Source organism: Pocillopora damicornis, chromosome 5 (assembly GCF_964200805.1).
Source record: "Pocillopora damicornis chromosome 5, jaPocDami1.2, whole genome shotgun sequence".
Lineage (NCBI taxonomy): Eukaryota > Metazoa > Cnidaria > Anthozoa > Scleractinia > Pocilloporidae > Pocillopora > Pocillopora damicornis.
Window position 1 is genome coordinate 22,457,924 of NC_142674.1, and position 26,162 is coordinate 22,484,085.

At 40.3% G+C, this 26,162-nt stretch overlaps 3 protein-coding genes across 3 annotated transcripts; all 3 read left to right on the plus strand.

Annotated features, from left to right (window-relative positions):
* Positions 1-134: 134 nt before the first annotated feature.
* LOC149045987 (proton myo-inositol cotransporter-like) lies at positions 135-9,091 on the plus strand. The gene is made up of 5 exons (XM_089206763.1): positions 135-1,159; positions 4,511-4,670; positions 5,182-5,390; positions 6,490-6,613; positions 7,357-9,091. The coding sequence occupies exons 1-5, from the start codon at positions 739-741 to the stop codon at positions 8,147-8,149; spliced, it is 1,707 nt and encodes a 568-aa protein (XP_089062889.1). The 5' UTR covers positions 135-738; the 3' UTR covers positions 8,150-9,091.
* A 149-nt stretch (positions 9,092-9,240) lies between these two features.
* Positions 9,241-16,354, plus strand: LOC113685959 (proton myo-inositol cotransporter-like). The gene is made up of 5 exons (XM_089206764.1): positions 9,241-10,483; positions 11,294-11,453; positions 13,116-13,324; positions 13,782-13,884; positions 14,736-16,354. The coding sequence occupies exons 1-5, from the start codon at positions 10,063-10,065 to the stop codon at positions 15,529-15,531; spliced, it is 1,689 nt and encodes a 562-aa protein (XP_089062890.1). The 5' UTR covers positions 9,241-10,062; the 3' UTR covers positions 15,532-16,354.
* On the plus strand, positions 15,511-24,649 carry LOC113685978 (proton myo-inositol cotransporter-like). Its single transcript, XM_027203564.2, has 5 exons — positions 15,511-17,770; positions 19,261-19,420; positions 22,155-22,360; positions 22,811-22,913; positions 23,784-24,649. The coding sequence occupies exons 1-5, from the start codon at positions 17,350-17,352 to the stop codon at positions 24,577-24,579; spliced, it is 1,686 nt and encodes a 561-aa protein (XP_027059365.2). The 5' UTR covers positions 15,511-17,349; the 3' UTR covers positions 24,580-24,649.
* The last annotated feature ends 1,513 nt before the right edge of the window (positions 24,650-26,162 follow it).

Consider the following 26,162-nt stretch of genomic DNA (forward strand, 5'->3'; position numbering starts at 1 on the left):
CTAGTCACTGCTGGTGTCCTAGCGGATATGGACCCCACTAGATTTGGACCCCCCGATCCAAATCCGCTAGCGGATATGGACCTCCCTCTGCAGATCTGGGCCTCCTAACAGAACTGAGTGAAAACATCATCCTTAACGTTGACGAAGGGAAAATGTGCAAGCTTTTAGCTCAATGTTCGGAGAAAGGTCGTTTTTGAACCTTTTCCGCGATAGTCGAACACCGCTAGATTCAGTAAGAGTCAACCTCATGACACTAATTTATTTTATTGTTCAATGCCCAAGTGTTGGGACGACATGGTACAGTTCGAGTTTGTTATTTCAGATCCCTCAACAGTTAATAATCGTTAAAATTAGAAAACGAGATTGAGTTCGATGAAACAGTCTCCACTTTTGTTCAGACGAAGACAATGTTGATTTGCTTGTCGGTAATTCCTCCCATCTTCTCTATCGTCATCAAGTGTTCTTTGACATCTTTGTTTTCAGAGGATCCGTACCTTGCGAACAGGGCAGGCCTGAGGCAGTTTTTAAGTTAGTGATAAATATCTTTATATGTCGTGCCTCGCCCAACGTTCCGCTTGTTTGCCGCGCACTAGAAACATCTGATCGCCTTCGAAACCTGGTGAAACTTTCTCCACACGGAAATCATTCGTTAAACACTGATTTGACTTAGACCTTATTACGTGATTATTTTAAAGCAATCACGCTTTTGTGAAAGAAGTCGACCAAACTTAGTGCGTCATGCATATGGAACAACTTCAAAGAAGTCGAACACTTGGTAAGAGTATCGAGAAGAAGCCATTAATGGAAAGTTCCGGTGAAGCGAAACCAAGAATTCCAATGTGCGTGTATATTTTCACTTTCTTCGCTGCCATTGGAGGCTTTGAGATGGGATACAACTTCTCGGTCGTTTCCGGAGCAATGATCCTTATAAAAGAAGAGTTTCATTTGTCGACATTTTGGCAAGTGCTCATCGTGAGCGTAGCTATTGGTACAGCGATAATGGGAGCTTTTCCTGGAGGTTTTATGAATCAACGATGTGGGCGGAAACCCATGCTTTTAGCTTGTACGATGGTGCTAACGATAGAAGCCGTGGTGGAGGCAATTGCTACATCGAGAAATGTTCTACTCGTTGGTAGGCTCATTGTCGGTTTTGGAATAGGTAAGTGAGAAAAATGAGGTTTTCCGTAATATCTGTAATATGCAACTCGCTGTGCAACATATGCATATTTGCAAACATTCAAATATGCAAATCGCTGTAACTCACGGAATCAAAACGGCTGTCACGAAAGCTAAGACCTAAGACCTAAGATCCTTCGAGAACTAAAACCTCTCGAAAACTAAGACCCCTCGAAAACTAAGACCCCTCAAAAACCTTTTGGCTACGGGATATTTCAAAAGAAAGAAGAAGCCAAGGTGATCTTTACAACCTGGAGGAGTTACAATTTGGAGCTTGTGAATTTTACTTGAGGTGTTGACATGTTGGTTACTGAGCTTCAAAATTAAACGTTGAATCTAGATAAGTAAACTTTTTACTACTAAATTTACACTCTATTTAATTCATGATCAGAAAGAAAAAGTGAGCTTTCTGACAGTTTTTAAGTCGGTGATAAATATCCCTATATGTCGTACCTTGCCCAACGTTCTGCATGTTTACCCCATGCTAGAAACTTCTGATCGCTTTCGAAATCCGGTGAAACTTTCTCCACACGGAAATCATTCGTTAAACACTCGTTTGACTACGACCTTATTGCATGTGATTATTAAAATCGATCACGCTAGCAAGCTGGTGGTCAAGCCCGAGGCAATTTTTAAGTGGGTGATAAATATTCATATATGTCGTGCAGTGCCCAACGTTCCGCATGGTTGCCGCATACAAGAACAATCGCTTTCGAAACTCGGTGAAACTTTCTCCACACGGAAATGGTTGAAACCTTGTTTGACTAAGACCTTATTACATTTGATCATTAAAAGCGATCACGCTTTTGTGAAAGAAGTCGATCAAACTTAGAGCGTCATGGATATGGAACAACTGAAAAGAAATCAGATACTTGGTAACAGTACCGAGCAGGAGCCGTTAATGAAAAGTTCCAGTGAAGCGAAACCAAGAATTCCAGCCTGCGTGTATATTTTCACTTTCTTCGCTGCCATTGGAGGCTTTTAGATGGGATACAACTTCTCGGTCGTTTCTGGAGCAATGATCCTTGTAAAACAAGAGTTTCATTTGTCGACATTTTGGCAAGTGCTCATCGAGAGCGTAGCAATTGGTACAGCGATAATAGGAGCTTTGCTAGGAGGTTTTGTGAATCTACGATGTGGGAGGAAACCCATGCTGTTAGCTTGTGCAATGGTGCTAACGGAAGGAGCCGTGGTGGCGGCAATTGCTACACCAATGTAGATATGCAATATTTGCAAATATGGAAATAGCTGTAAATAAGTTCCGTGAACTTACCGAACTTATTTCCATCTATTTAGACAAAATTATGGCACATATCGTCAAAACTTTACCGTCTTACATTAAGGACAGCCAACACGCACTTGAAATTTTTCGTGACTTTAGTTTCCTCGACCAAAACAAACTTATTTTCACTATGGATATAACATCTCTTTATACTCTCATTCCCAATGACGAAGGTCTCCGGGCCCTCAAACATTTTTTCGATCATCGCACTGTTAAGGAACCTAGCTCTGAAACACTACTCCGTCTGGCCGAACTAGGACTCACACTCAATTGCTTTTTATTCGGTGGTAACTACTACAAACAAACTAATGGCGTGGCCATGGGTTCTAAAATGAAACCCAGCTACGCCAATCTTTTTGTAGGTTTTATCGAACATCAATTTTTTTAGTCAATACCAGGGCCCTAAACCTAAACTCTACGGCCGCTACATTGTCGATTGCATCGGCGCTACCTCCTCTACCAAAGAGGAGCTCACTCAATTTATAACCGCCGTCAATTCCTTTCATTCGGCTCTTAAATATACCCAGGAAATTTCCGACACTTCTTTGGCTTTTCTAGACATCAAAATTTCAATTGAAGGCAACGGTTTATGCATTAGTGTTTACTACAAACCTACAGATTCACATAGTTACTTGTTGTATTCATCTTCACATCCATCACACGTCAAGAACTCCATACCTTTTTCACAGTTTCTCAGACTTCGTCGTTTATGTAGTGACGACTCTGATTTTTCCGAAAAAGAGGCAATGTGCCAGTTTTTCGATAAACGTGGTTATCCTGTTTCTGTCATTCAAGCGGGCCACCACCGTGCCCAACGAATTGATCGACAGTCAGCACTACAAACGGCTGAAAAAGTCATTTGTTGTGGTGCAGAAAACTTTAGGTCAAAGTTTTCGATGGGTCTTAGGTCTTATAGGTTTTTCTCATAAGCTCAAGAACGGCGGCAAGTACCGTAATCAAAGGCTCCTTTGAGCACAGGCGCCTCAAACTCACGTTTCGAGAGAAAGCAAACGATTTTTTCATGAATTATAATCCATTAAAGCGCCACACGTTGTGTGGCCCCGGGTTAAGTTTCGAGAGGAACCGTTGAGAATTTGAACACGTTGTATAAATGGTTACAATTGGGTCTTTCTATTTAATAATATCTGCTCCCCCTATACAATAAACTAGCCTTTGATTAAAATTAGCCAACACAAGTAGATGAACTATAAATAATCCGGTAGATACATGCGGTCATAGACTGCCTACTTTTATCATCTTACCAGTAAGCAAAAATAAATGATTGCTTTCACTCCTAAGATCTATGCCTATTTTTATCATCATACTAGTAAGCAAAAATAAATGAGCCCTTTCACTCCTAACATCTTATTAGTAAATCTCCCTACTGTCTGACATACAATTCTTATGATGTTAGTTTGGAGAATTAGGTATTGGATCAACTAATAATTTCCTAATGTTTAATTTTCTTAATTCTCATCACTTTGCCACTTGATATCATGGTATTGATGTTGTGAGGAGAAATTCTGTCTTGGTCACTCATGCACATATAAGGATTAAAGGGATTGTAATTTTCCTTTGTCTTTATATCATCTGCTAACACTTCATCTCCCAAGATCTGATTGGTCACTCTCCTCTCTGAGTGCTACACATTTCCTACATTTCCTTGTAAATTAGTTGCAAGAATCTGGTGTTAGATTGAGGAAAAACATTTTCCCGATAAGTTTGAGTATTCTCATTAACAGTTTGGCGGAAAATGTTTGGATATTATGGGGAGAAGTCATGTGTTAATAACTTCCAGGAGTTAAAGGGTCAAGTGGAACCATATTAAGCAGTGGGTTGTCAGTGTCCTGAAACTTTTCTCCTTAATCACTGTAAGTTTCACTAGGGAGACCTCTAAATACAGGCTTGACTGTACTTGATATTCCAAAAGTATTGTTCACCTTTAAACTGCTATTTTGTACCCTTAAAGAGGTGTATATTTTTGACATTTAAGTGTGTAAATTTAAAATGAATCACAGAGCCCCTTTAAATGTTCTGTGTTGTTTTTCACAGGGGGAGCATCAGTCACAGTCCCTGTATATATTGCTGAAACAGCTCCGTCAGACATAAGAGGTGGTCTTGTCACTGCCAACAATATTTTTATCACTGGGGGCCAGTTTATTGCTGCTGTGGTTGATGGTATTTTCAGCCCTTACAAAAGAACAGGATGGAGGTACTTAAAAACTTCTCAATAATTTTGGGTAAAAACACTAAGGTAGATAATTCTCTTGATATTCATTTCATTTTACAAAGCTTGAGGCAAATGCTCCAATTTCATCGGGGGAGGGGTGGGGTGTTAGAAGGCTCCAGGTCTTACACTTTAGTTTCCAAAATGTAGTAAGTTTCTGCTTAGATTCTAACTTCTTATTTTTATTAACCCTTTCACTCCCAAGATCTCATTAATAATTCTCCTTACTGTCTACCATATAATCCTTATAATGTTAATTACGAGAATTTGGTTTTGGATTAACTTTCTATCCCCCATCGAATATTTTTCTTTATTCTCATGACTTGCCTGCTTGATATTGCACTGATATTGGTAGGAGAAATTCAGTGTTGGTAACTCATGGGAGTTAACCCTTTAACTTCCATCCTGTTGTGGCAAGTAGACTATAACTTCCCTTCAAAATTCCTTCTAATCTGTTGTCAGAAAATTTTGCATTTTTTTCTTTCTATTTTCATAGACTTATGCTTGGTTTAGCAGCAATACCATCCATTGTTACGTTCTTTGGATGTCTTGTGCTGCCAGAAAGTCCCTCCTGGCTTCTTAGTAAAGGGTTCTTTCAGGAGGCTAAGAAAGTTCTGGTCAAACTGAGAGGCACAGACGATGTGAACGATGAGCTTTTAGCGATACAAACTATATGTAAAGAAGATGAATCACTTCACAAAACTAGTAAGTGGTATTGATAGCGGCAATATTGTGGCCTAACATCTCTGTTACCATTAATTTGGGAGGAAAGGTGTACAATACATTGCTTTTGAGGTCATGACTTACAAGTTAATTTTTCTACGTCTAACAGCCTTAAGTCATGAATTCACACATTTTTTAAAATGTTATTTGATAGTCGACTTGACTATGCCTGCCCTTATGTAGCAATATTTAATCCTTTCATATTTATATTTGATTTAAACTTATTTTCTGTTAAATTTAAATTTCATGACTAAAATTGAAGTAAATTTAAAACAAATTCCTTGGTATACCTCATTTACTTTCCAGCAAACCAACTGCAAAATCAAGAAAGTCTAAGGAATCGAAGCGTATTGAAGTCGTTTAGATATTCCGCCAAACGAAATGGCCGCTGATGATGAACATGTGACATAGTCACGTGACCCTGGTCGAGCTCGCCTTAGGAAGATCAAATAGAATTTCGCAGTTTAAATCAAAGAAAAATTTTGTAACTTTCGATAAAATTTTAAAAGTTAAAATTTAAATGAATTCAAAGGAATGTTATTATATTACTACAGGAGCCCATTACCCGGAGCCTCCATACCAATTGTACCCTTAAGTCAACCCTGTCCCGTATCTCTTTATTTTTAGAACTGAGATGCGTAGGGGGTTCTTTAATTTCCCGTGAAAACTCGCTGACGTTCGGACAACACCCTTAAAGAAAATGGTGTTCTTGAAAAACTTTCGTGCGGCCTGCATGTGACGTAAACAATAGAGGACCGCAGCTCTCTTATGATTGGCTATTATGTAAACACCCGCGAAAAACCCCGTGGGAGGTGCTTCTAAAAATAAAAAGATACGGGACAAGGTTGACTCAGAGGGTAAGTATGGAAGATGGAAGCTCCGGGTAATGGGCTCCAGATTACTACTGAATAGTGTTAAACGCGTTTAAATAGGAACTTGTTTTAAATTTAAATAAATTTTGGACACAAAGTTTAAATTTAAAAGAAAATAAGTTTAAATAAAAAATTAATATAAGAGGATTAACTAATGCTACACATGGACACGCACAGTCATTTTAAGTTATTTTTATTTCTTTTTTTAGAATCATTTTCCTTTAGTCAAAACACAACATTTCAGATGGTGGCAACCAAAAGTACAAGGAGAGCTCTCCTGGTGGGCTGTATGTTGCAGGTGATACAACAATTTTCGGGGATCGATAGTGTTATGTAAACTCCTAATGAAAACTTGATATCTCTTAAGTAGACAATCGGAGTCATGTGGGATGCAACATAAGCGCGCATGCTCCAACAGTGATCTCCTACATAAAAACACACACAACTGAATACAAACCTTTACTGACACTGAAATGGACATTTGCGTTAAATCTTCCAAATTCTTCGTCGCTTACTTTAAAAAGAATTTGCCTCTTTCTATTTTTTTGTCCCAGTCTTGAAATTTCCCTTGAGTCTCCATAAACGATCGCTAGCCAGCCGACTAAACTTTAATTTTTCTCAACCAATTTTTAATTTAGGTTGTTAAATGGCGACTTTGAAAGAGAGTTTTGCTTGGAATCCAGGAATGACCACTTGTTTTCACTAAAAAAATTAAAAGTGAACTTATATAAATTTGCATGATTCCTAGGGCATTTACTGCTTCTCTATTCCTAAGCACTACACGAAATGAAGAGGTTCGACTTTATCTTGCAGAGCGGGCGTAATTTTGAAAAGTCAAAGCTCAATATTTTCTTATAGCGGCAGCAAAGGTTTAGGACAGAAAGGAATTTGCACTCGTGGGGTGAGCGACAGTTATAAGGAGGGAGAGGAGAGGAGGTGCGTCTTTCCCCGCCCCCTCCCCCGTACGGTTCACTCTAACTCCAAATCAAACTTTCCGATTGCAAGCTTGTAACGTTAATTCGCCCCAAAGGATGCTTGTAACGCAGGCAAATTCAGAGTTTCCATGTTATTTCCTGGTACTACAATGCAACGATTATACAGATGTCTGGTATACAGGGAGACCAGTTGGCCATCTGGTTGGCTGCGGTGGTCGCATTCGGTAATTTCGCTTCCACCGTAATTGGAGTGTTTCTTGTAGAGAAGGTGGGACGTCGTAAACTACTACTCGGGAGTCTTGCGGGGGTCAGTCTGAGCTTGTTTCTACTGGGAGGGGCATTTCACATGGCGAAGCAACACGATGCTGCGATCACATTTCACGAGAAAACGCCGTCCGAGGTAAACAGCAGCAAGTGTTCCGCGACTGGGTACTGCCTAGATTGTCTCACAGAAAACTGTGGATTTTGTTTTGCTAAAGACTCTGCCAACAATCCTATAAATGGTTCTTGTGTTCCAATCAATGTATCTTCTAGTGATAACACGGCTGCATTTGGTAGATGCAGTCGCAAGGATCATTCAGTAACATGGTCGTACCAAGCTTGTCCATATAAGTATGCCTGGTTAGCAATTGTAGCTCTTGTTTTATATATATCTGCGTTCGCTCCGGGGATAGGTTCAATGCCATGGACGATAAATTCCGAGATCTACCCCCTGTGGGCCCGTAGCACAGGAAATGCGTTTGCTACAGCAACGTACTGGACATGTAACTTGGTGATTTCCATGACTTTTCTCCCTCTGACTGAGTGGATTACGCGTTACGGTGCATTCTGGCTGTACGGGGGAATTTCAGTTTTTGGCTGGTTGTTTTTCTTTGTTTATCTTCCTGAAACGAAAAAGAAATCGTTAGAGGAACTTCAACATTTATTTTCATAGTATACTATAACAGTTTTGAATTTTGATAATTTAATTTTTTGGTGGAACCTTAAAATGGTCTATGTGACGGAATGATTCCTTATACTGTACCTTAAATATTGTGGGAAACGTTAAAGAAGACTTCTCAACTTGACGACGAATTTTGTTTTGCCTGTTTGTGCAGCTCTTGATGGTTGAACACATTCTCCTTGTCATCACCTTAGGAAATGTATAGGAAACAGTGCAGAGAATATGCATATTGATGTTAGGGAGTAAAGGGTTCACAGTTTGGGCGTTTTCAAGTTTTTGTTAGTAATGCAGCTATTGCTCGCTATCAAGTTTTATTATGTAACCTTTGGAATCGATGTGAATAATAACCTACATGTAGCTGTACCCTCCCCCCCCAGGTGATACGGAGTGGAGGGCGGGGAGGGTACGGCTACACGTAGGCTATGTGATTAGCCTCACTACGTTTTTATTATTCAGTTGCGCCATCTTATTCTATGGCTATCTTAATTTTGTAAAGGCTATCGTTGTTTTAATTGCTACCCTTGCGGGAGCAAGATCAAAGTAAGCCTGCTCACTATCTTTTAGTAATCATTTTGTTACGTTTACAAGATCTATGTTCCATAAGTACCCTTGATTTATGTGTTGTACCCTAGCTACTATTAGTTTACATAAGCCTTTTTTTATCGTTTTTCCTTTTAGTTCAAACCATACAACCACAACTACAACTTGGCAACAATCACAAGTACATCCGATTTCTATTTTTCATCCTGTTTCTCATTAGCATTTTTCCAATAAGCATTCTGATTGTTTTTACGTGGTTTTTCTGGAATTTACTCAATGTGTGTTCGAGTGTTATCAAGCTTCTGGGGTTAAATTGCCCTTATGCTAATGTAAACTGGGCTTCGATCCTGGAAAGCCATAATATGAAAGTAATAATTAAAAGGTGAGATTGTCCCGAAAGTTTCTAGTTACTGCCGGTGTCCTAGCGGATTTGGATCCCCCTAGATTTGGAACCCCCGGTCCTAATCCACTAGCGGATATGGACCTTCCTCCACAGATTTGGACCCCCCAAAAGAACTGAGTGAAAACATCATTCTTAGCGTTCTCTTAGAAATAGATGATACTTTACGTTTCAGTGCGTACTAAAGTCTGTTTTTAATTCAAAATATGCGTATCGCCGATGCATACGAACTGGCAGCTAGAAATGACCCGTCGGATGTTTCTTATTTCCTTTTTTATCGTTTTTCCTTTTGCTCGAACCATTCATTCACAACTGCAACTTGGCAACAATCACAAGTACAACCGATTTCTATTTTTTATCCTGTTTCTCATTAGCATTTTTCCAATGAGCGTTCTGATTGTTTTTACGTGGTCTCTCTGGAATTTACTCAATGTGGGTTGGAGTGCTATCCAGCTCCTGGGGTTAAGTTACCCTTACGCTAATTTAAACGGGACTTCGATCCTAGAAAGTCTAGGACCGGCGCAATTACATTACCATCTCTTTTGTTGTGGAACACGATTGGTACACAAAGCAAAGATAAGGCACTGAATAACAACGACAAGTACACTTCGTCTAAACGCCTTTTTAGACTATTTTGTAAATTAACACGCGCATAGGCGTATAATACTAGACTATACGAGTCTGCGAAGTCCCTGATCGTTGAAATGCAGCTCTGCTCAACTTCGCTAGCAAGCCGGTGGTCAAGCCAGAGGCAGTTTTTGAGTGGGTGATAAATATCCATATATGTCGTGCCGTGTCTAACGTTCCACATGTTTGACGCATACAAGAATAATCGCTTTCGAAATCCGGTGAAACTTTCCCCACAGGGTAATGGTTAAAAACTCGTTTGACTAAGACCTCATTTCGTGTGATTATTTAAAGCGATCGCGCTTTTGTAAAAGAAGTCGACCAAACTTAGAGCGTCATGGATATGGAACAACTGAAAAGAAATCAGATACTTGGTAACGGTACCGAGCAGGAGCCGTTAATGAAAAGTTCCGGTGAAGCGAAACCAAGAATTCCAATGTGCGTGTATATTTTCACTTTCTTCGCTGCCATTGGAGGCTTTGAGATGGGATACAACTTCTCGGTCGTTTCCGGAGCAATGATCCTTGTAAAAGAAGAGTTTCATTTGTCGACATTTTGGCAAGAGCTCATCGTGAGCGTAGCAATTGGTACCGCTATAATCGGAGCTCTGCTAGGAGGTTTTGTGAATCAACGATGTGGGCGGAAACCCACGCTTTTAGCTTGTGCGATGGTGCTAACGGTAGGAGCCGTGGTGGAGGCAATTGCTACATCCAGAAATGTTCTACTCATTGGTCGGCTCACTGTCGGTTTTGGAATAGGTGAATAAGAAAAAAAATTAGCTTTTGCGTAATATCTGTAATATGTAAATCGCTGAGTAATATTTGCATTGTTAACGCTGTAAATCTCGGAATCAAGAGTTCTCACAAGCTCAAGAACGGCGGTAAGTACCTTAAAGGCTCCTTAGCTCAGAGCACAGGCGTCTCAAGGTCACGTCTCAAGAGAAAGCGAACGATTTTTTCATGAATTGAAATTCTTAAAAGCATCGCGCGTTGTTTGACCCGAGGGTTAGTTTCGAGACGAATCGCTTAGAATTTGAATACGTTATAGGGAATAATATGGAGAACGAAATATGGTCGATTTACGACGGTAAATATTTCGAAATTGTAACATTTTGCGCATAAAAAAAATAAAACCTACTCACATCTTGTGTGTCCGTTATGGTTTTCGGCGTTTTCTGCCGTTTAAAGCTTGCTTTGCCGTCACCGTTATTCCTGTTATAAGAGGAAGTAACAGTGATTTTAAAGCAGGCTTAAAACGGCAGAAAACGCCGGAAACCACAACAAGATGGGAGTAATATCCATTGATTTTACGCGTTCATATTTTGAAATAATTATCGACAATACAAATGGAAATTATAGGTATGCGTCTCCTCCATTCTAGGGGTTGAAGAGTTATGCAGCCGAATATCCTATTTTGGAATGAGTTGAAATACTCCAGTTTTCGTAAAACCTCCCTCAAAAAAGGAAGAGATTTAAATAAAAACTAAATCGAGTTAATCTTTGCTTGTAGTGATATTCGGTGAGATAGATGACAGGACCTTACGTTTTTTTTTCTTTAATTGTTTGCAGGAGGGGTGTCTACTACCGTTCCAGTTTATATTGCTGAAATAGCGCCATGGAGTATAAGGAGTCGTTTAGTCTCCGTCTATTACCTATTTATGACGGGAGCTGAATTTGTCGCTTCTGTTGTTGACGGTATATTCAGCCCTTACAAGAAGACAGGATGGAGGTAAAGAGATCTAGAATTATTTCTTTTGTCTTTTATGTTAACTTACTTAGATTACTTTCAACAAATTCTGGTCAAAATTAAAAATTTTTTTTTTCTCTTTAGTCAGAGAAGGCAGTGAACTTTAATTTTTCGAAAGAAAATCTCATAACTTTAAAACGAACGCGAGATACGGCTGAAAGAGGAACCCGTAGCGAAGAGCGAAAGGGTTGTCCTGGTTGTCGTAAAATGACGGAAATTAAGCTTTTCGCTGGAATGTGAAAAAGTTGAAAAAATTGCCAAAAATCCAAAAAGTAGCTACCTAAATTTCTTGATTTTATTTTACATAAACTTTGATTAAAAGGTTCTATTTTTTGTTTTGCACAATAAATGCTAACATCGGTCAAGAAAACTTTATTTAAACTGGGTGTTATTAAACAGTCGATCAGCAGACCGCGGAACCTGTAGAACCTACAGAACCTGCGGAACCCACATTTTTTCGGTTTAAGAAAAGTAATAAGAGTTACCTCTACTGAAACGAATTAACATAGGTATGTAGATTTGTTGGATTTTCATGAAAATTGGCTGGAATGTTATTAACGCAGCAAATGTTGTGAGACCTATACGAAAATCGAAATATTTCTCTTTAGACGTATGATCATAACAACCAAAATATTTTCGTTGTCCAACTTCCAAATAGTTTTCTCAGGAACCGATAGGAACATCGAAGAAAGCCTCACACACTTTGTTAGACTACTGTCTGTTGAGTAAAACTGTTCAGTTTCTTTATTGGAGGCCCGCTGAAACGCGGAGGTTGGTAATTTAGTTAGGCAAACATCGCTAGTTGTGTTTAAAGGCTCGCATGTGCTTACCAAATCAAAAACTGTGAGAACTTACGTAATTTTCTCAGTGTGAGAATTTATGTAATTTTCTCAATCTATACTCGACATGCTTTTTAGTGTTATCTAGTTTTCTGCGGTTCTTTAAAGGTAGCGCTCATACGACGATTTTTCCGAAAGGCACCCTATTTCGTTGACAGCTGCTATAATTTCTCATTTTGCAAACAAATCAGCCATGGAGAGTAACGCTGAGATGGCCACGTTAATGTATTTTCCTCCACTCCTCCACCCATTATCGACAAAATTTGCAAAACAACAACCAAAATAACTTGATTACGCACAAAACCGTGAAATTGTAGACAGGGCTTATGGGAACATTTGCCCACTTTATGTTGCGAAACCTCAGTATGTGGCACATAGCGAATAGGTCAAATGCTATCCCCACCAACCCATCCGCCCCCCCCCCCTTCCCCACCCACTTCTCTCCAATTTTCCACACAGTTTTATCAGGTTCTCTCATGGGTGCCTACGTAAAACTCCTCGTGAAGGAAGGCACTAGTCTCGTACCCAGGCCTTTCACGCCTAAGCCTACATTTCAGTTACAGTTGCACAATAGGATCAGGGTACGAGATGGGGGAGGCACTGAGTGACCTTGTCAAGACTTGGGTACCAGCCAGCAACTTGCTTGGGATAAACTTAGGCACTAACCGGGCTTACGAATCAGATTCTACACTTATAACAATCAAAAAGTAATCGTACTATAATAGTTCTCGATCACAAACCCTGACATAATACTCCCCAACCATCTTCAAGAAATTTATTGTAAAATCCTGTATCCCTTTGGTAGATTCATGTTTGGTTTAGCTGCACTTCCGTCGGCCATCATGTTCGTGGGTTGTCTGTGGCTTCCAGAAAGTCCCAGTTGGCTCGTCAGCCGGGGCGCCTGTGAACATGCAAGGGAAGTTCTTGTGAGAATTAGAGGAACGGCGAATGTGGACGAGGAGCTGCAAGCTATACAGACCGTTTGTAAGGAACAAGAATCTTATGATAAGAAAAGTAAGTTTCTTAATTATTGGATGGTTGGTTTATTGATTGACACCTCTACACGAAGCGTAAAACTCTTTTGAGTGGTTCTGTTTAAGTTTGAACCTGATGTGATCCCGAGGTAATAATGGGAGATTCCGAGTGGGATCCAGTTGCGCGAGATCGCAGCGGGATTCAGACGTGGCACGGGGAAGAATTCCGGCGTGATTCCGTGGTGGTCCTGCATGGGATCCCACACTGTGCTCGAGTAGGTTCTGAGTGTGTTCATGTAAAGTATTTTTGTTGTTGTTCTGTTGTCAATGCAATGAAATTCTAGCATTCCGTTTTCTCATTTTCTTCAGTGGAAAATACCGATCGCTGATCAAGTTTTGTTATAAAACCTGAACTTTTGGAGACCCTTTCACAGCGAGTTATTTGGTGTCACAGAGACGTTTTCCGCAAAATAAAAGGTTGTCAATGTTGTTTTTAGGCAGATTTTATGAGATGCTGACCACGTCAAGTACAAGGAAGGCTCTTTTAGTTGGCTGTATGTTGGTATCAATGCAAGATCTGTCTGGGATTAATTTGATTCTGTAAGTGAAACCGTTCTATTAACTACACAACTTTCAATTTAAAGCCTAGAATATAGATCTCTGGGTGAGCCAGGCAGAGTGCATGGCATAGCTTTGACTATAGCTTTGACTATAGGCTGATTGAAAGGGGCCTTTGTTGAGTTACCTTGTCAATCGTAAAGCATGCATTGCATCAAAGTAACAGGTTAGTAAGTAGACATGCATTATTTCGTCAATATTTTCCACCAAGCATCTTTTCATCACAAGTTTTGATGTTTTTTTGTAACCGTTGAAAAACCGTAAATTTTTAGCACTTTTGTTGGTGTTGGGCTCAAACTTGGAGAATCTTCAAGTGTGATCTTACTCTTTTCATTGTTGAGATCGATTTGGCGCCACAATCCTATTTATTTTCTGGTCGCTCAACCCCGGCGGCGGGCGGGGTACTTTTTAGTGATAGGCGAATGGGGCTGTGCCGCTTGATGAGGTCGCATTATCACGACTGGATTTACTATAGAACGGGTAAGCTTTCAATGGAGTTATTAGAGTGGAATCGTAAGATTTTCGGGATTTTGGGGTAAGGAAATTTTGGCAAAAAGGATTTAAAAATAGGAAGACTTGCGGTTTAAAAGATGTTAGCGTGTTCTGTTTGATATTTAACAATCGGCTCGGATAAAAGGATGTCCAATTTCTTTATAAGGTAGAAGCATAAACAGAAAGGGACTGGGCTGAGATTGTGAAAATTGCATTTGTCCCAAAGTTCTCAAAGGCTAGCGGCACATACCCAGCAAAAATTGACCTACGTGCCCCCTACCCCTGGTCTTTACATCAATAATAAAATAAAGTTTTGATAAAAGTGTGTTTTTTGTTTCTAGATCCTACTGTGCAACTATTTTACAGATGTCAGGTGTACAGGGAGACCGACCAGTCTTCTGGCTTGCCGTGGTGATATATTTTGGTAATTTTACATTTCCCTTTGTTGGATTGTATCTGGTAGAGAAAGTAGGACGCCGTAAGCTACTATTAGGAAGTCTTGCCGGGGTCACTGTTTGCTTGTTTCTCTGTGGTGGTGCATTTTACATGGCGAAGCAACACGATGCCGCGATAACCTTTAACGAGAGAGCGATTTCTAATATCAGCAACAATTGTCCTGCTACTGGATATTGCTTAGATTGCCTCGGAGTCCAAGAAAACTGTGGATTTTGTTATGCTAAAGACTCCTCCAATAATCCTTTATATGGTTCTTGTGTTCCAATCCATGTATCTTCTAGCGAGAACACGGCCGCTTTTGGTAGATGCAGTCGCAAGGATCATTCAGTAACATGGTCGTACCAAGCTTGTCCTTATAAGCATGCGTGGTTAGCAACTTTAGCTCTTGTGTTATACATCGCCGCGTTCGGTCTGGGGATGGGGCCGCTGCCATGGACGATAAATTCTGAAATCTACCCCCTATGGGCCCGTAGCACGGGGTATGGGTTTGCTACAGCTGTAAAATGGTCTACTTATTTGGTATTATCCATGACTTTCCTGTCTCTGTTTGAATGGATTACGAGTTTCGGGGCGTTTTGGCTGTACGGGGGAATTTCGCTTCTGGGTTGGTTGTTTATCTTTGCTTATCTTCCTGAGACGAAAAATAAATCGCCCGAGGAATTGGAACATTTATTTTCATAGCATGTGAAAACATTTTGTATTTTGTCTAGTTAGTCACTTATGGAACAATGAAATGGATGATCGAAAAAAATCCTTAAAACTTCTCAGAGAATATCGTGAGAGTGTGGAAACTACATTATTAGTGCCAGACCCCTTACAGACCTCTCGCCGGCTCGCGTTGCTCAAGGGCTTGTGCCGAAGCACTAATAATGAGGAATGCTCGCAACTCAGTTCCCCGCTTCTGGTAACTAGACATTTGCCAGTCGTTTCAAAGTTTAGAATACACTGAGGGGAATTCTCATTGGCAACCCTATTACTGACATTGTTAATAAGCGGATCAACTTGTGTCGGCCTCAGCCACAGGCAACCCAAGCTCCAGGTGTGAGATGATCATCTTGCGAAATAAGAGTCATGACGAAAATGTAAGAGTTTGTATGGGAATATTAACGACCGCTTTTGGGAAGTAAAAATACAGTCAAATTCTCAATAAATACCTCACCTTACTTTCATAGTGCATTGCTTTTTTGCGACCGCTTACTTTATTGCAACGAGGTCATTTCAGCGAGTTATCCATTTCTAGGTTTACTACTTCCAAGTGAAGGACTTAAATATTCCTATACAAACTCCTATATTTTGGCCATGACTCTAATGTCGCAAGATGATCATCTCACAGCTGGAGCTTGGGCAGCCTGTGCCTCAGCTAGTTAAGTTGACGAGGACTGAGCAAGAAAATGAAATAACGCCTTCTAGTAGACTCTCTTTTTCTCTCAGCAGATTTTCATAGTGTGATAACCTACAGATATCTGGCTCGCATGATTGAATATTAAAAGAATCGATTATTCTATACAGTCAATATTGTGAAAGTTTCCGGACGTTGATATCAAATTGTCAAAACTCTGGCCGCTTCTTTTACCATGTAAATTGGATTGAACAAGTAAGAACGGAGTCTAATCTGTAACTGGTTTGGTCATCTGGTGAAAGCACAGGCAACATAAGCGTACTAAGCGTGATTTCGGGTTTTTAGAAAAGTTTTCAATGGGTATACCTTATGTAAGAAATATGTGTGCTGACTGGAGTAGTGGGCCACTTGTGGCGAAACTTTCTCCTCAGGGACATTTAACCAAGACGTGGTTTCATGAATTTCACGTTATTATTCAAATCGATCTTGATTTTGTTTAAGAAGTCGACCAAGAAAGCGGTCGAATACTTTTACTTGAAAAGAAAACCGAGCAAGAATCATCACTGAAAAGTTCCAATGAAGCGAAACAAAGAATTCCAGCGTGGGTGGAAATATCCACTTTCTTTCCCGCCCTGGTAACTATTCAACAATTTGCATGCGATAGTCTTCCTTGACGTTTTCATAATTGTTTAGCGACCTTCAGGGTCAAGGACCGGTGCAATTACGTTAGTATCTCTTTTGTTGTGGAACACGAATGGCACTGAAAAGAAAGATATGCAAATGAATAACAGTGACAAGCACACTTCGTCTAAACGCGTTTTTAGACTATCTGTAAAATTAACACCCGCATACACGTATAGTACTAGACTATACGAGTCTGAGAAGTCCCTAATCTTTGAATTACAGCTCCACTCAACTTCGCTAGCACGCTGGTGGTCAAGCCTGAGGCAATTTTTCAGTGGGTAATAAATATTCATATATGTCGTGCAGTGCCCAACGTTCCGCACGTTTACCGCCTACAAGAATAATCGCTTTCGAAATCCGGTGAAACTTTCTCCACACGGAAATGGTTAAAAACTCGTTTGACTAAGACCTTATTACATTTGATTATTAAAAGCGATCACGCTTTTGTGAAAGACGTCGACCAAACTTAGAGCGTCATGGATATGGAACAACTGAAAAGAAATCAGATACTTGGTAACAGTACCGAGCAGGAGCCGTTAATGGAAAGTTCCAGTGAAGCGAAACCAAGAACTCCAGCCTGCGTGTATATCTTCACTTTCTTCGCTGCCATTGGAGGCTTTGAGATGGGATACAACTTCTCGGTCGTTTCTGGAGCAATGATCCTTGTAAAAGAAGAGTTTCATTTGTCGACATTTTGGCAAGAGCTCATCGTGAGCGTAGCAATTGGTACAGCCATAGTGGGAGCACTTCTGGGAGGTTTTGTGAATCAACGATGTGGGCGGAAACCCATGCTGTTAGCTTGTGCTATGGTGCTAACGGTAGGAGCCGTGGTGGAGGCAATTGCTACATCCAGAAATGTTCTACTCATTGGTCGGCTCATTGTCGGTTTTGGAATAGGTAAGTAAGCAAAAAATTAGGCTTCTACGAAATATCCATAATATGTAAATCGCTGTGCAATATTTGCATGTTTATCGGGGAAAATCTCGGAATCAAAAGTTCTCACAAGCTCAAGAACAGTAGCAAGTACCTTAATTAAAGTTGAGGCTCCTTAGAGCACAGGCGTCTCAAGCTCACGTCTCGAGAGAAAGCAAACAATTTTTTCATGAATTAAAATTCATAAAAGCATCACGCGTCGTGTGACCCGGGGCTAGTTTCCAGAGGAACCGCTAAGAATTTGAACACGTTATAAGGAATAATATGGGGGACGAAATAAGGTCGATTTATACAACGGTAAATATTCGAAATGATAACATTTTGCACGTAAAATTAATAAAATCTTCTCACATTTTGTGTGTCCGTCGTGGTTTCCGGCGTTTTCTGTCGCTTTAAGCTTGCTTTGTCATCTCTGTTATTCCTGTTATAAGACGAAGTAACAGTGATTGTAAAGCAAGCTTAGAACGGCAGAGAACGCCGGAAACCACAACGAACATACAAGGAGTGATTAATTTCTAATGATTTTACGCGTTCATATTTCGAAATATTTATCGATACCACAAGTGGAAGTTACAGATGTGTGTCACGTCCATTCTAGGGGTTGAAGGGTTATTCAGCCGAATATCCTATTTTGAAACTAGACCCTGTGAGCAGGGTAACTGGGATACCTGGATGGTATTGGATCCTTAGGATCAAGTGTAGTGATACTACGGGTATCGGACTAGTATACTGAACAGTGAGCTCAAGTCTGGCTAAGGGCATACACCTATTTCAAAAAATGTTGTCATCAGGCGATAGGTGATAGGTCATTCCAAGACGGAAAGGAATCATGGGTATACAACTCAGTAAAATAGTTCTTGCTGAGTGTTGTACATTTGTTTTTTTTAACTGGATAACAGTTTTCTGTATTGTATTCTGTTACAAACAGAGAAAATATAATATGAATCTTCTCTAATCTTACTTTGAAAAGCTGTGATCTTATGATCTAAATCAAGTTGAACTGAGTTTCTATGGGCTTCCATATTAGCTTGGACTTGTGATATAATCTTATCTTTGTCTGCAGGATCCAGCGTTTTATACCATTCTGCTCTGCCAGACAAAAGTTTTTCTTTTTCTTCAGGATTCAATGACTTATACCATTCTGCCCTTTTTTCGTTTTTGTGCAGAATTGAGCAAGTTAAATAATTCTGCTCTCTTTTGTTTCTGTGCAGTATCCAGTGATTTATACCAAATTGCTCTGCTAGACAAAAGATTTTGTTTTTCTGCAGAAGCAAGTGATTTATACCAATCTGCTGATTTGGACAAAAGCTTCTCTTTTTCTTCGGGATCCAGTGATTTATACCACTCAGCCCTGTGAGATAAAAGTTTTTCTTTTTCTGCAGAATCCAGTGACTTGTACCATATTGCTTTATCAGGTGAAACCCCCTTTTTTTTTTTTCTTTAATTGTTTGCAGGAGGGGTGTCTACTACCGTTCCAGTTTATATCGCTGAAATTGCGCCATGGAGTATCAGGGGTCGTTTAGTCTCCGTGTATTACCTATTTCTAACGGGAGCTGAATTTGTCGCTTCTGTTGTTGACGGTATATTAAGCCCTTACAAGAAGACGGGATGGAGGTAAAGAGATTTAGAAAAATTTCTTTTGTCTTTTATGTTAACTTAATGTGGCAGCAGAAGTGATCGGGACAAAGAGATTGGATTTTATCGAATACCATCAGTTATTAAAAATAAGTCTTCCTTCTAAGAAGAATTGACAACAGAGAGGAGAGAAAAGTAGATACAAGCGATTAGCCGCGGCGACACGATGTGAGAATAAAGGTAAAGATAGACCAGCACGAACTCCCCATGTGGCTTTCGTGGTCGTGTCGCATTACCGCCTTCAAATTATATTTTTTGCTCTCACAAGCATGTTTTCAAGAGATTTTCCTTTTTTTATAAAAGATGATCGGAGGTATTGTAAAATTTGTTTTCAGCAAGGGCTGGTTGTGTATCAGACACCGCTACTCTATCCATATTTTTTTTAAATTTTTAATTACCTGAACGACCTAAAACCACCTAAAACCACCTAAAACCACCTAAAACCCCCTAAAACCACCTAAAACCACCTAAAACCACCTAAAACCACCTAATACCAACTACAACCATCTACAACCATCTACAGCCACCTCAAAGTTTTCAACAACGACCTACAACCACCTCAAAAACATCTACAGCCACTTGCAAACTATCTAAAACCATCTAAAACAAGGTATAAATGACTTACTTAAGGCGAAACGACAACATGTCACGTATATGAAATACGAGAATCGTACGAAACCTCCACCTCCTCCTGAAATCATATTCTCCCTGGTCCCATGTATAATCAACCATCTCACGAAATGAAATGCGAGAGCATGCCAGTTATATTTTTTATTCATGGTTTAGATGGTTTTAGATAGTTGGCGAGTGGCTGTAGATGTTTCTGAGGTGGTTGTAAGTCGTTGTTGAAATTTTTGAGGCGGTTGTAGATGGTTGTAGGCGGTTTTAGGTGGTTTTAGGTCTTTCCATGTTTTAGCACTTACCGCCTGTGGTATGTTATGACGAAAGGCAATAAACGTTCGTGACCTTTCGGCTTTTGTGTATGTTTAAGGGTCGATTGTCAAGAGGCAAAGTTGACCCCTGACAGACACCTTTCTATGGTGTTTTTTGGGTACCATCTTGCTTTGAGGCGTTGTTTGAATTTCAAACGGCCCTATTCAAATGTTTTTTTCGAAGAGTAAGTTCTAGGCAATCTTATTGCTTGCCTTTAATGAACCACATTTTACGCCTGGTGGGTGGCACGAGGCGAAGTACGTAAATATTGGAAGTTCTCAGTCTGCTTATAATGAGTTTTGATATCCCAGATGGAATCTTTTGCGAATCTTTCTCCTTTGAACACCGTGGTACCGAGAAAAGTGATTTGGTTGATTCTCTGATATTTCAGCCATGAATTTGATAGTAGGTTGGAAATAGTTAGCCCGTTTAATGAACCAATTCACCTCTTTTCTGTCGCAATCCCAAAGGGAGAAAACGTCATCAATGTAACGTTTCCATTCTTCTGGTTTGGTTTCGCTTTGTTGGATTAATTTCTTTTCAGTTTCCGCCATGAAAATATTGACACTGCTGTTTTCGTACCCAAAGCAGTTTTTGGAGGAAGCTCTACTCAATGAATTAAAAGGAGTTTTCTTTAGGATTAAGCCAAGCATTTCCTTGAGGTAGTGCGTTGGGATCGGTCCGTTATGATTGAGGAACTTTTCGTATGTTTCTCATACTATATTCGTTCCTTTTTCTTGACGTATATTTGTGTACCACTTTCTGCGACAATCCAAATTTCTGCAAGAGGATCGTTCATCCGCTACTATTGTCTCACCTTCGCCGCCACAAATAAATCTTGTTTACAATCTCTGCTCCTCGGACCGATGTTACGAAGCCAGACACCATTTGGTTGTACGCTTCAAGACTATGAATGTTTTAAATTGCTTATTTGCACAGTAACTTGTTCAATAACTTGTGTAATAACCAGAACTAAATAAGAAAGAAGGTCCGAGACTTCTAACGGGAGCAGACATTCTGAGTTGAACTCAGTGCTCGCTTCGAATTGCTAGATCGACACCAACCACATAAATTTTCTTAAAATATCGCTCTCGAACGTGGCTTTCATGGCCCTCCGCTTAGTCCAAAAGCTCAGGTATCCTAAGGAGAATATTCTCTTGTGATTCTGGATTTTTTTCATCAGAAATATCCATAACACAAAGTATTTGAAAGAGGGCACTGTAGAGATGGCGATATATTTGCGTGAAATTTCCCTCCTGAGATGGGCACGAACATGGCGGACGCTTTATTTGCATAAATGTATGATGTCAGCTACAAACCGAGAATAGGTCTAATACTATCCCAAACCCCCCCCCCCCCTCCCCTTCTCTCCCCATGGTTTTATCAGGTTTCTCTCATTGGTGCCTATGTAAAACTCCTGGTGAAGGAAGGCGCTAGTCTCGTACTCAGACCTTTCACGCTCAAGCGTACATTTCAGTTAAAGCTGCACGGTAGGATCTGGTTACGAAATTGAGGAGGCACTGAGTGAACAAAGCTCCCTGTGACCAAAACATAACAAAATGACCATGTCAAGACTTGGGTACCAGCATGTAGTCGATTCTTGTTTCGTAACTTGCCTGAGATGAACTCTGGCACTAATAGGGTTTGCGAGTCAGATTTAACGCTTCTAACAATCAAAAAGTAATCGTATTATTATGAGTTCACGATCACAAAACCCTGGCATAATACTCCCTAACCATCTTCAAGAAATGTCTTGTAAAATCCTACATCTCTTTGGTAGATTCATGTTTGGTTCAGCTGCACTTCCGTCAGCCATCATGTTCGTGGGTTGTCTGTGGCTTCCAGAAAGTCCCAGTTGGCTCGTCAGCCGGGGCGCCTGTGAACATGCAAGGGAAGTTCTTGTGAGAATTAGAGGAACGGCGAATGTGGACGAGGAGCTGCAAGCTATACAGACTGTTTGTAAGGAACAAGAGTCTTATTATAAAAGTAAGTCTCCTAATTATTGGAGGGTTGGGTTATTGATTGACACTACACGAAGCGTAAAGATCCTTCGAGTGGTTCTGTTTGAGTTTGAACCCGATGTGATCCCAAGGCAATAATGAAGGGAATTCCGAGGGGGATCCAGTCGAGATCTCGGCACAATTGAGACGTGGCACGGGGAAGAATTCCGGCGTGATCCCTGGTGGTCCTGCATGGGATCCCACACTGTGCTCGAGTAGGTTCTGAGTGTGTTCATGTAAAGTATTTTTGTTGTTGTTCTGTTGTCAATGCAATGCAAATCTAGCATTCCGTTTTCTCATTTTCTTCAGTGGAAAATACCGATTGCTGATAAAGTTTTGTTATAAAACCCGAACTTTTGGAGACCTTTCACAGTGAGTTATTTGGTGTTACAGAAACGTTTTCCGCAAAATAAAAGGTTGTCATTGTTGTTTTTAGGCAGATTTTATGAGATGTTGAACACTTCGAGTACAAGGAAGGCTCTTTTAGTTGGCTGTATGTTGGTATCAATGCAAGATCTGTCAGGGATTAATTTGATTCTGTAAGTGAAACTGTTTTATTAACTATGCAACTTGAAAGCCTAGAATATAGATTTCTGGGCGAGCCAGGCAGAGTGCGTGGCATAGCTTTGACTATAAGCTGATTGAAAAGGACCTTTGTTGAGTTACCTTGTCAATCGTAAAGAAGGCATTGCATCAATTTTAAATGACAGTTTAGTACGTAGAGATGTATTATCTCGTCAATATTTTCTACCCAGAATCTTTTCATCACAAGTTTTGATGTTTTTTTTTAACCGTTGAAAAACCGTAAATTTTTGGCACTTTTGTGGGATCAGTGTGATCTTACTCTTTCCATTGCTGAGATCGATTTGGCGCCACAATCCTCCGTTATTTCTGGTCGTTCAACCCCGGCGGTGAGCGGGATATTTTTTAGTGATAAGCGAATGGGCCTGTGCTGCTTAATGAGGTCGCATTATCACGACTGGATAGAACGATAGAACGGGTAAACTTTCAATGGAGTTATTAAAATGGAGTCGCACACTTTTCGGGAATTTGGGGTAAGGAAATTCTGGCAAGAAGGGATTTAAAAATGGGAAGACTTGCGGTTTTAAAGATGTTATGGTGATTTGCTTTGATATTTAACAATCGTCTCGCATTATAGGATGATCTATTACTTTAGAAGGTAGAAGCATAAACAGAAAGGGTCTAGGCTGAGATTGTGAAAATTGCATTTGCCCCAAAGTGACTAAGATGGGGTCTATGATCTGCTGAAGAGTAAATTATAGGGAGGAAGAATTTCTTAAAGGCCAACGGCACATACCCAGCAAAAATTGACCTACGTGCCCCCTACCCCTGGCCTTCACATCAATAATAAAATGAAGTGTTGATAAAAGTGTGTTTTTTGTTTCCAGATTCTACTGTGCAACTATTTTACAGATGTCAGGTGTACAGGGAGACCGACAGGCCCTCTGGCTTGCTGTGGTGATATATTTTGGTAATTTCACATTTCCCTTTGTTGGATTGTATCTGGTAGAGAAAGTAGGACGCCGAAAGCTACTATTAGGAAGTCTTGCGGGGGTCACTGTTTGCATGTTTCTCTGTGGTGGTGCATTTTACATGGCGAAGCAACACGATGCCGCGATAACCTTTAACGAGAGAGCGATTTCTAATATCAGCAACAATTGTCCTGCTACTGGATATTGCTTAGATTGCCTTGGAGTCCAAGAAAATTGTGGATTTTGTTATGCTAAAGACTCCTCCAATAATCCTTTATATGGTTCTTGTGTTCCAATTAATGTATCTTCTAACGACAACACGGCCGCTTTTGGTAGATGCAGTCGCAAGGATCATTCGGTAACATGGTCGTACCAAGCTTGTCCTTACAAGTATGCGTGGTTAGCAACTTTAGCCCTTGTATTATACATCGCCGCGTTCGGTCTGGGGATGGGGCCGCTGCCATGGACGATAAATTCTGAAATCTACCCCCTGTGGGCCCGTAGCTCGGGGCATGGGTTTTCTACAGCTGTAAAGTGGTCTACTAATTTAGTATTATCCATGACTTTCCTGTCTCTAACTGAATGGATTACGAGTTTCGGGGCGTTTTGGCTGTATGGGGGAATTTCGCTTCTGGGTTGGTTGTTTTTCTTTGCTTATCTTCCTGAGACGAAAAATAAATCGCTAGAGGAATTGGAACATTTATTTTCATAGCATATGATAAAATTTTGTATTTTGTACTGTTCGTCACTAATGGAACAATAAAATGGATGGGAAAAACGAATCCCTGAAACTTTTTGGAGAATAGCATGAGAATATGAGAAACGGAAAGTGAATAGTAGCCTACGTTTAATTGCACCCTCCCCCCCAAGGTGATACGGAAGCTTGAGGGGGGAGGGTACGGCTACACGTAGGCTATGTGATTAACCTCATCACGTTTTTATCAGTCAGTTGCGCCATCTATCTTTCCTTTTCGCTTTCTTATTCTATCGCTATCCTAAGTTCGTAAAGGATCTCGTTCTTTCAATTGCTACCCTCGCAGGAGCAAGATCAAAGTAAGTCTGCTCACATCTCTCTGGTTGTAATCATTTTGTTACGTTTACAAGATCTATGTTCTATAATTGACTTTGATTTATGAGAGAATAGTGAGATTGTCTCAACTGTTTCGAGTTACTGTCAGGTCTAATTACACTCCTGTTCGATGTGCTACGGTTATTTTCAAAGCTTGTCGGTTACTCCCCTTATCTTCTCTGTTGTCATCAAGTGTTCTTTGACATCTTTGTTTTTAGAGGATCCGTACCTTGTGAGCAGGCTCTTAAGATAAAATGCTGCTGAACGGGCGTTTCTCCGCCCGTGAGAAGATTCGAAACGAATTGGGGAGAGTTTGCGGGGGTGTTGCATTACATTACATATTAGTGCCAGACCCCTTACAGATCTCTCGCCGGCTCGCGTTGCTCAAGGGCTTGTGCCGAAGCACTAATAATGAGGAATGCTCGCAACGCAGTTCCCCGCTTATGGTAACTAGACATTTGCCACTCGTTTCAAAGTCTAAAATACAATGGGGGGAATTCTCATCGGCAACCTTATTACCGACATTGTTAATAAGTGGATCAACCTCTGTCGGCCTCAGCCACAAGCAGCCCAAGCTCCAGGTGTGAAATGATCATCTTGCGAAATAAGAGTCATGACGAAAATGTAAGAGTTTGTATGGGAATATTAACGACCGCTTTTGGGAAGTAAAAATCCAGTCAAATTCTCAATAAATACCTCACCTTACTTTCACAGTGCATTGCTTTTTTGTGACTACTACTTTATGGCAACGAGGTCATTTCAGCGAGTTATCCATTCCTAGGTTTACTACTTCCAAGAGAAGGACTTAAATATTCCTATACAAACTCCTATATTTTGGCCATAACTCTAATGTCGCAAGATGATTATCTCACAGCTGGAGCTTGGGCAGCCTGTGCCTCAGCTAGTTAAGTTGACGAGGACTGAGCAAGAAAATGAAATAAAGCCTTCTAGTAGTACCTCTTTCTTCTTAGCAGATTTTCATAGTGTGATAACCTACAGATATTTAGCGCGCATGATTGAATATTAAAAAAGGAATCGATTATTGTATACAGTCCATATTGTGAAAGTTTCCAGACGTTGATAACAAAATTGTGAAAACTCTGGCCGCTTCTTTTGCCATAAAAATTGGATTGAACAAGTAAGAACGGATTCAGGCGACGTAAGCGTACTAAGCGTGATTTGGGGGTTTTATAGGAAGGTTTCAACGGGAATATCTCATATTATGA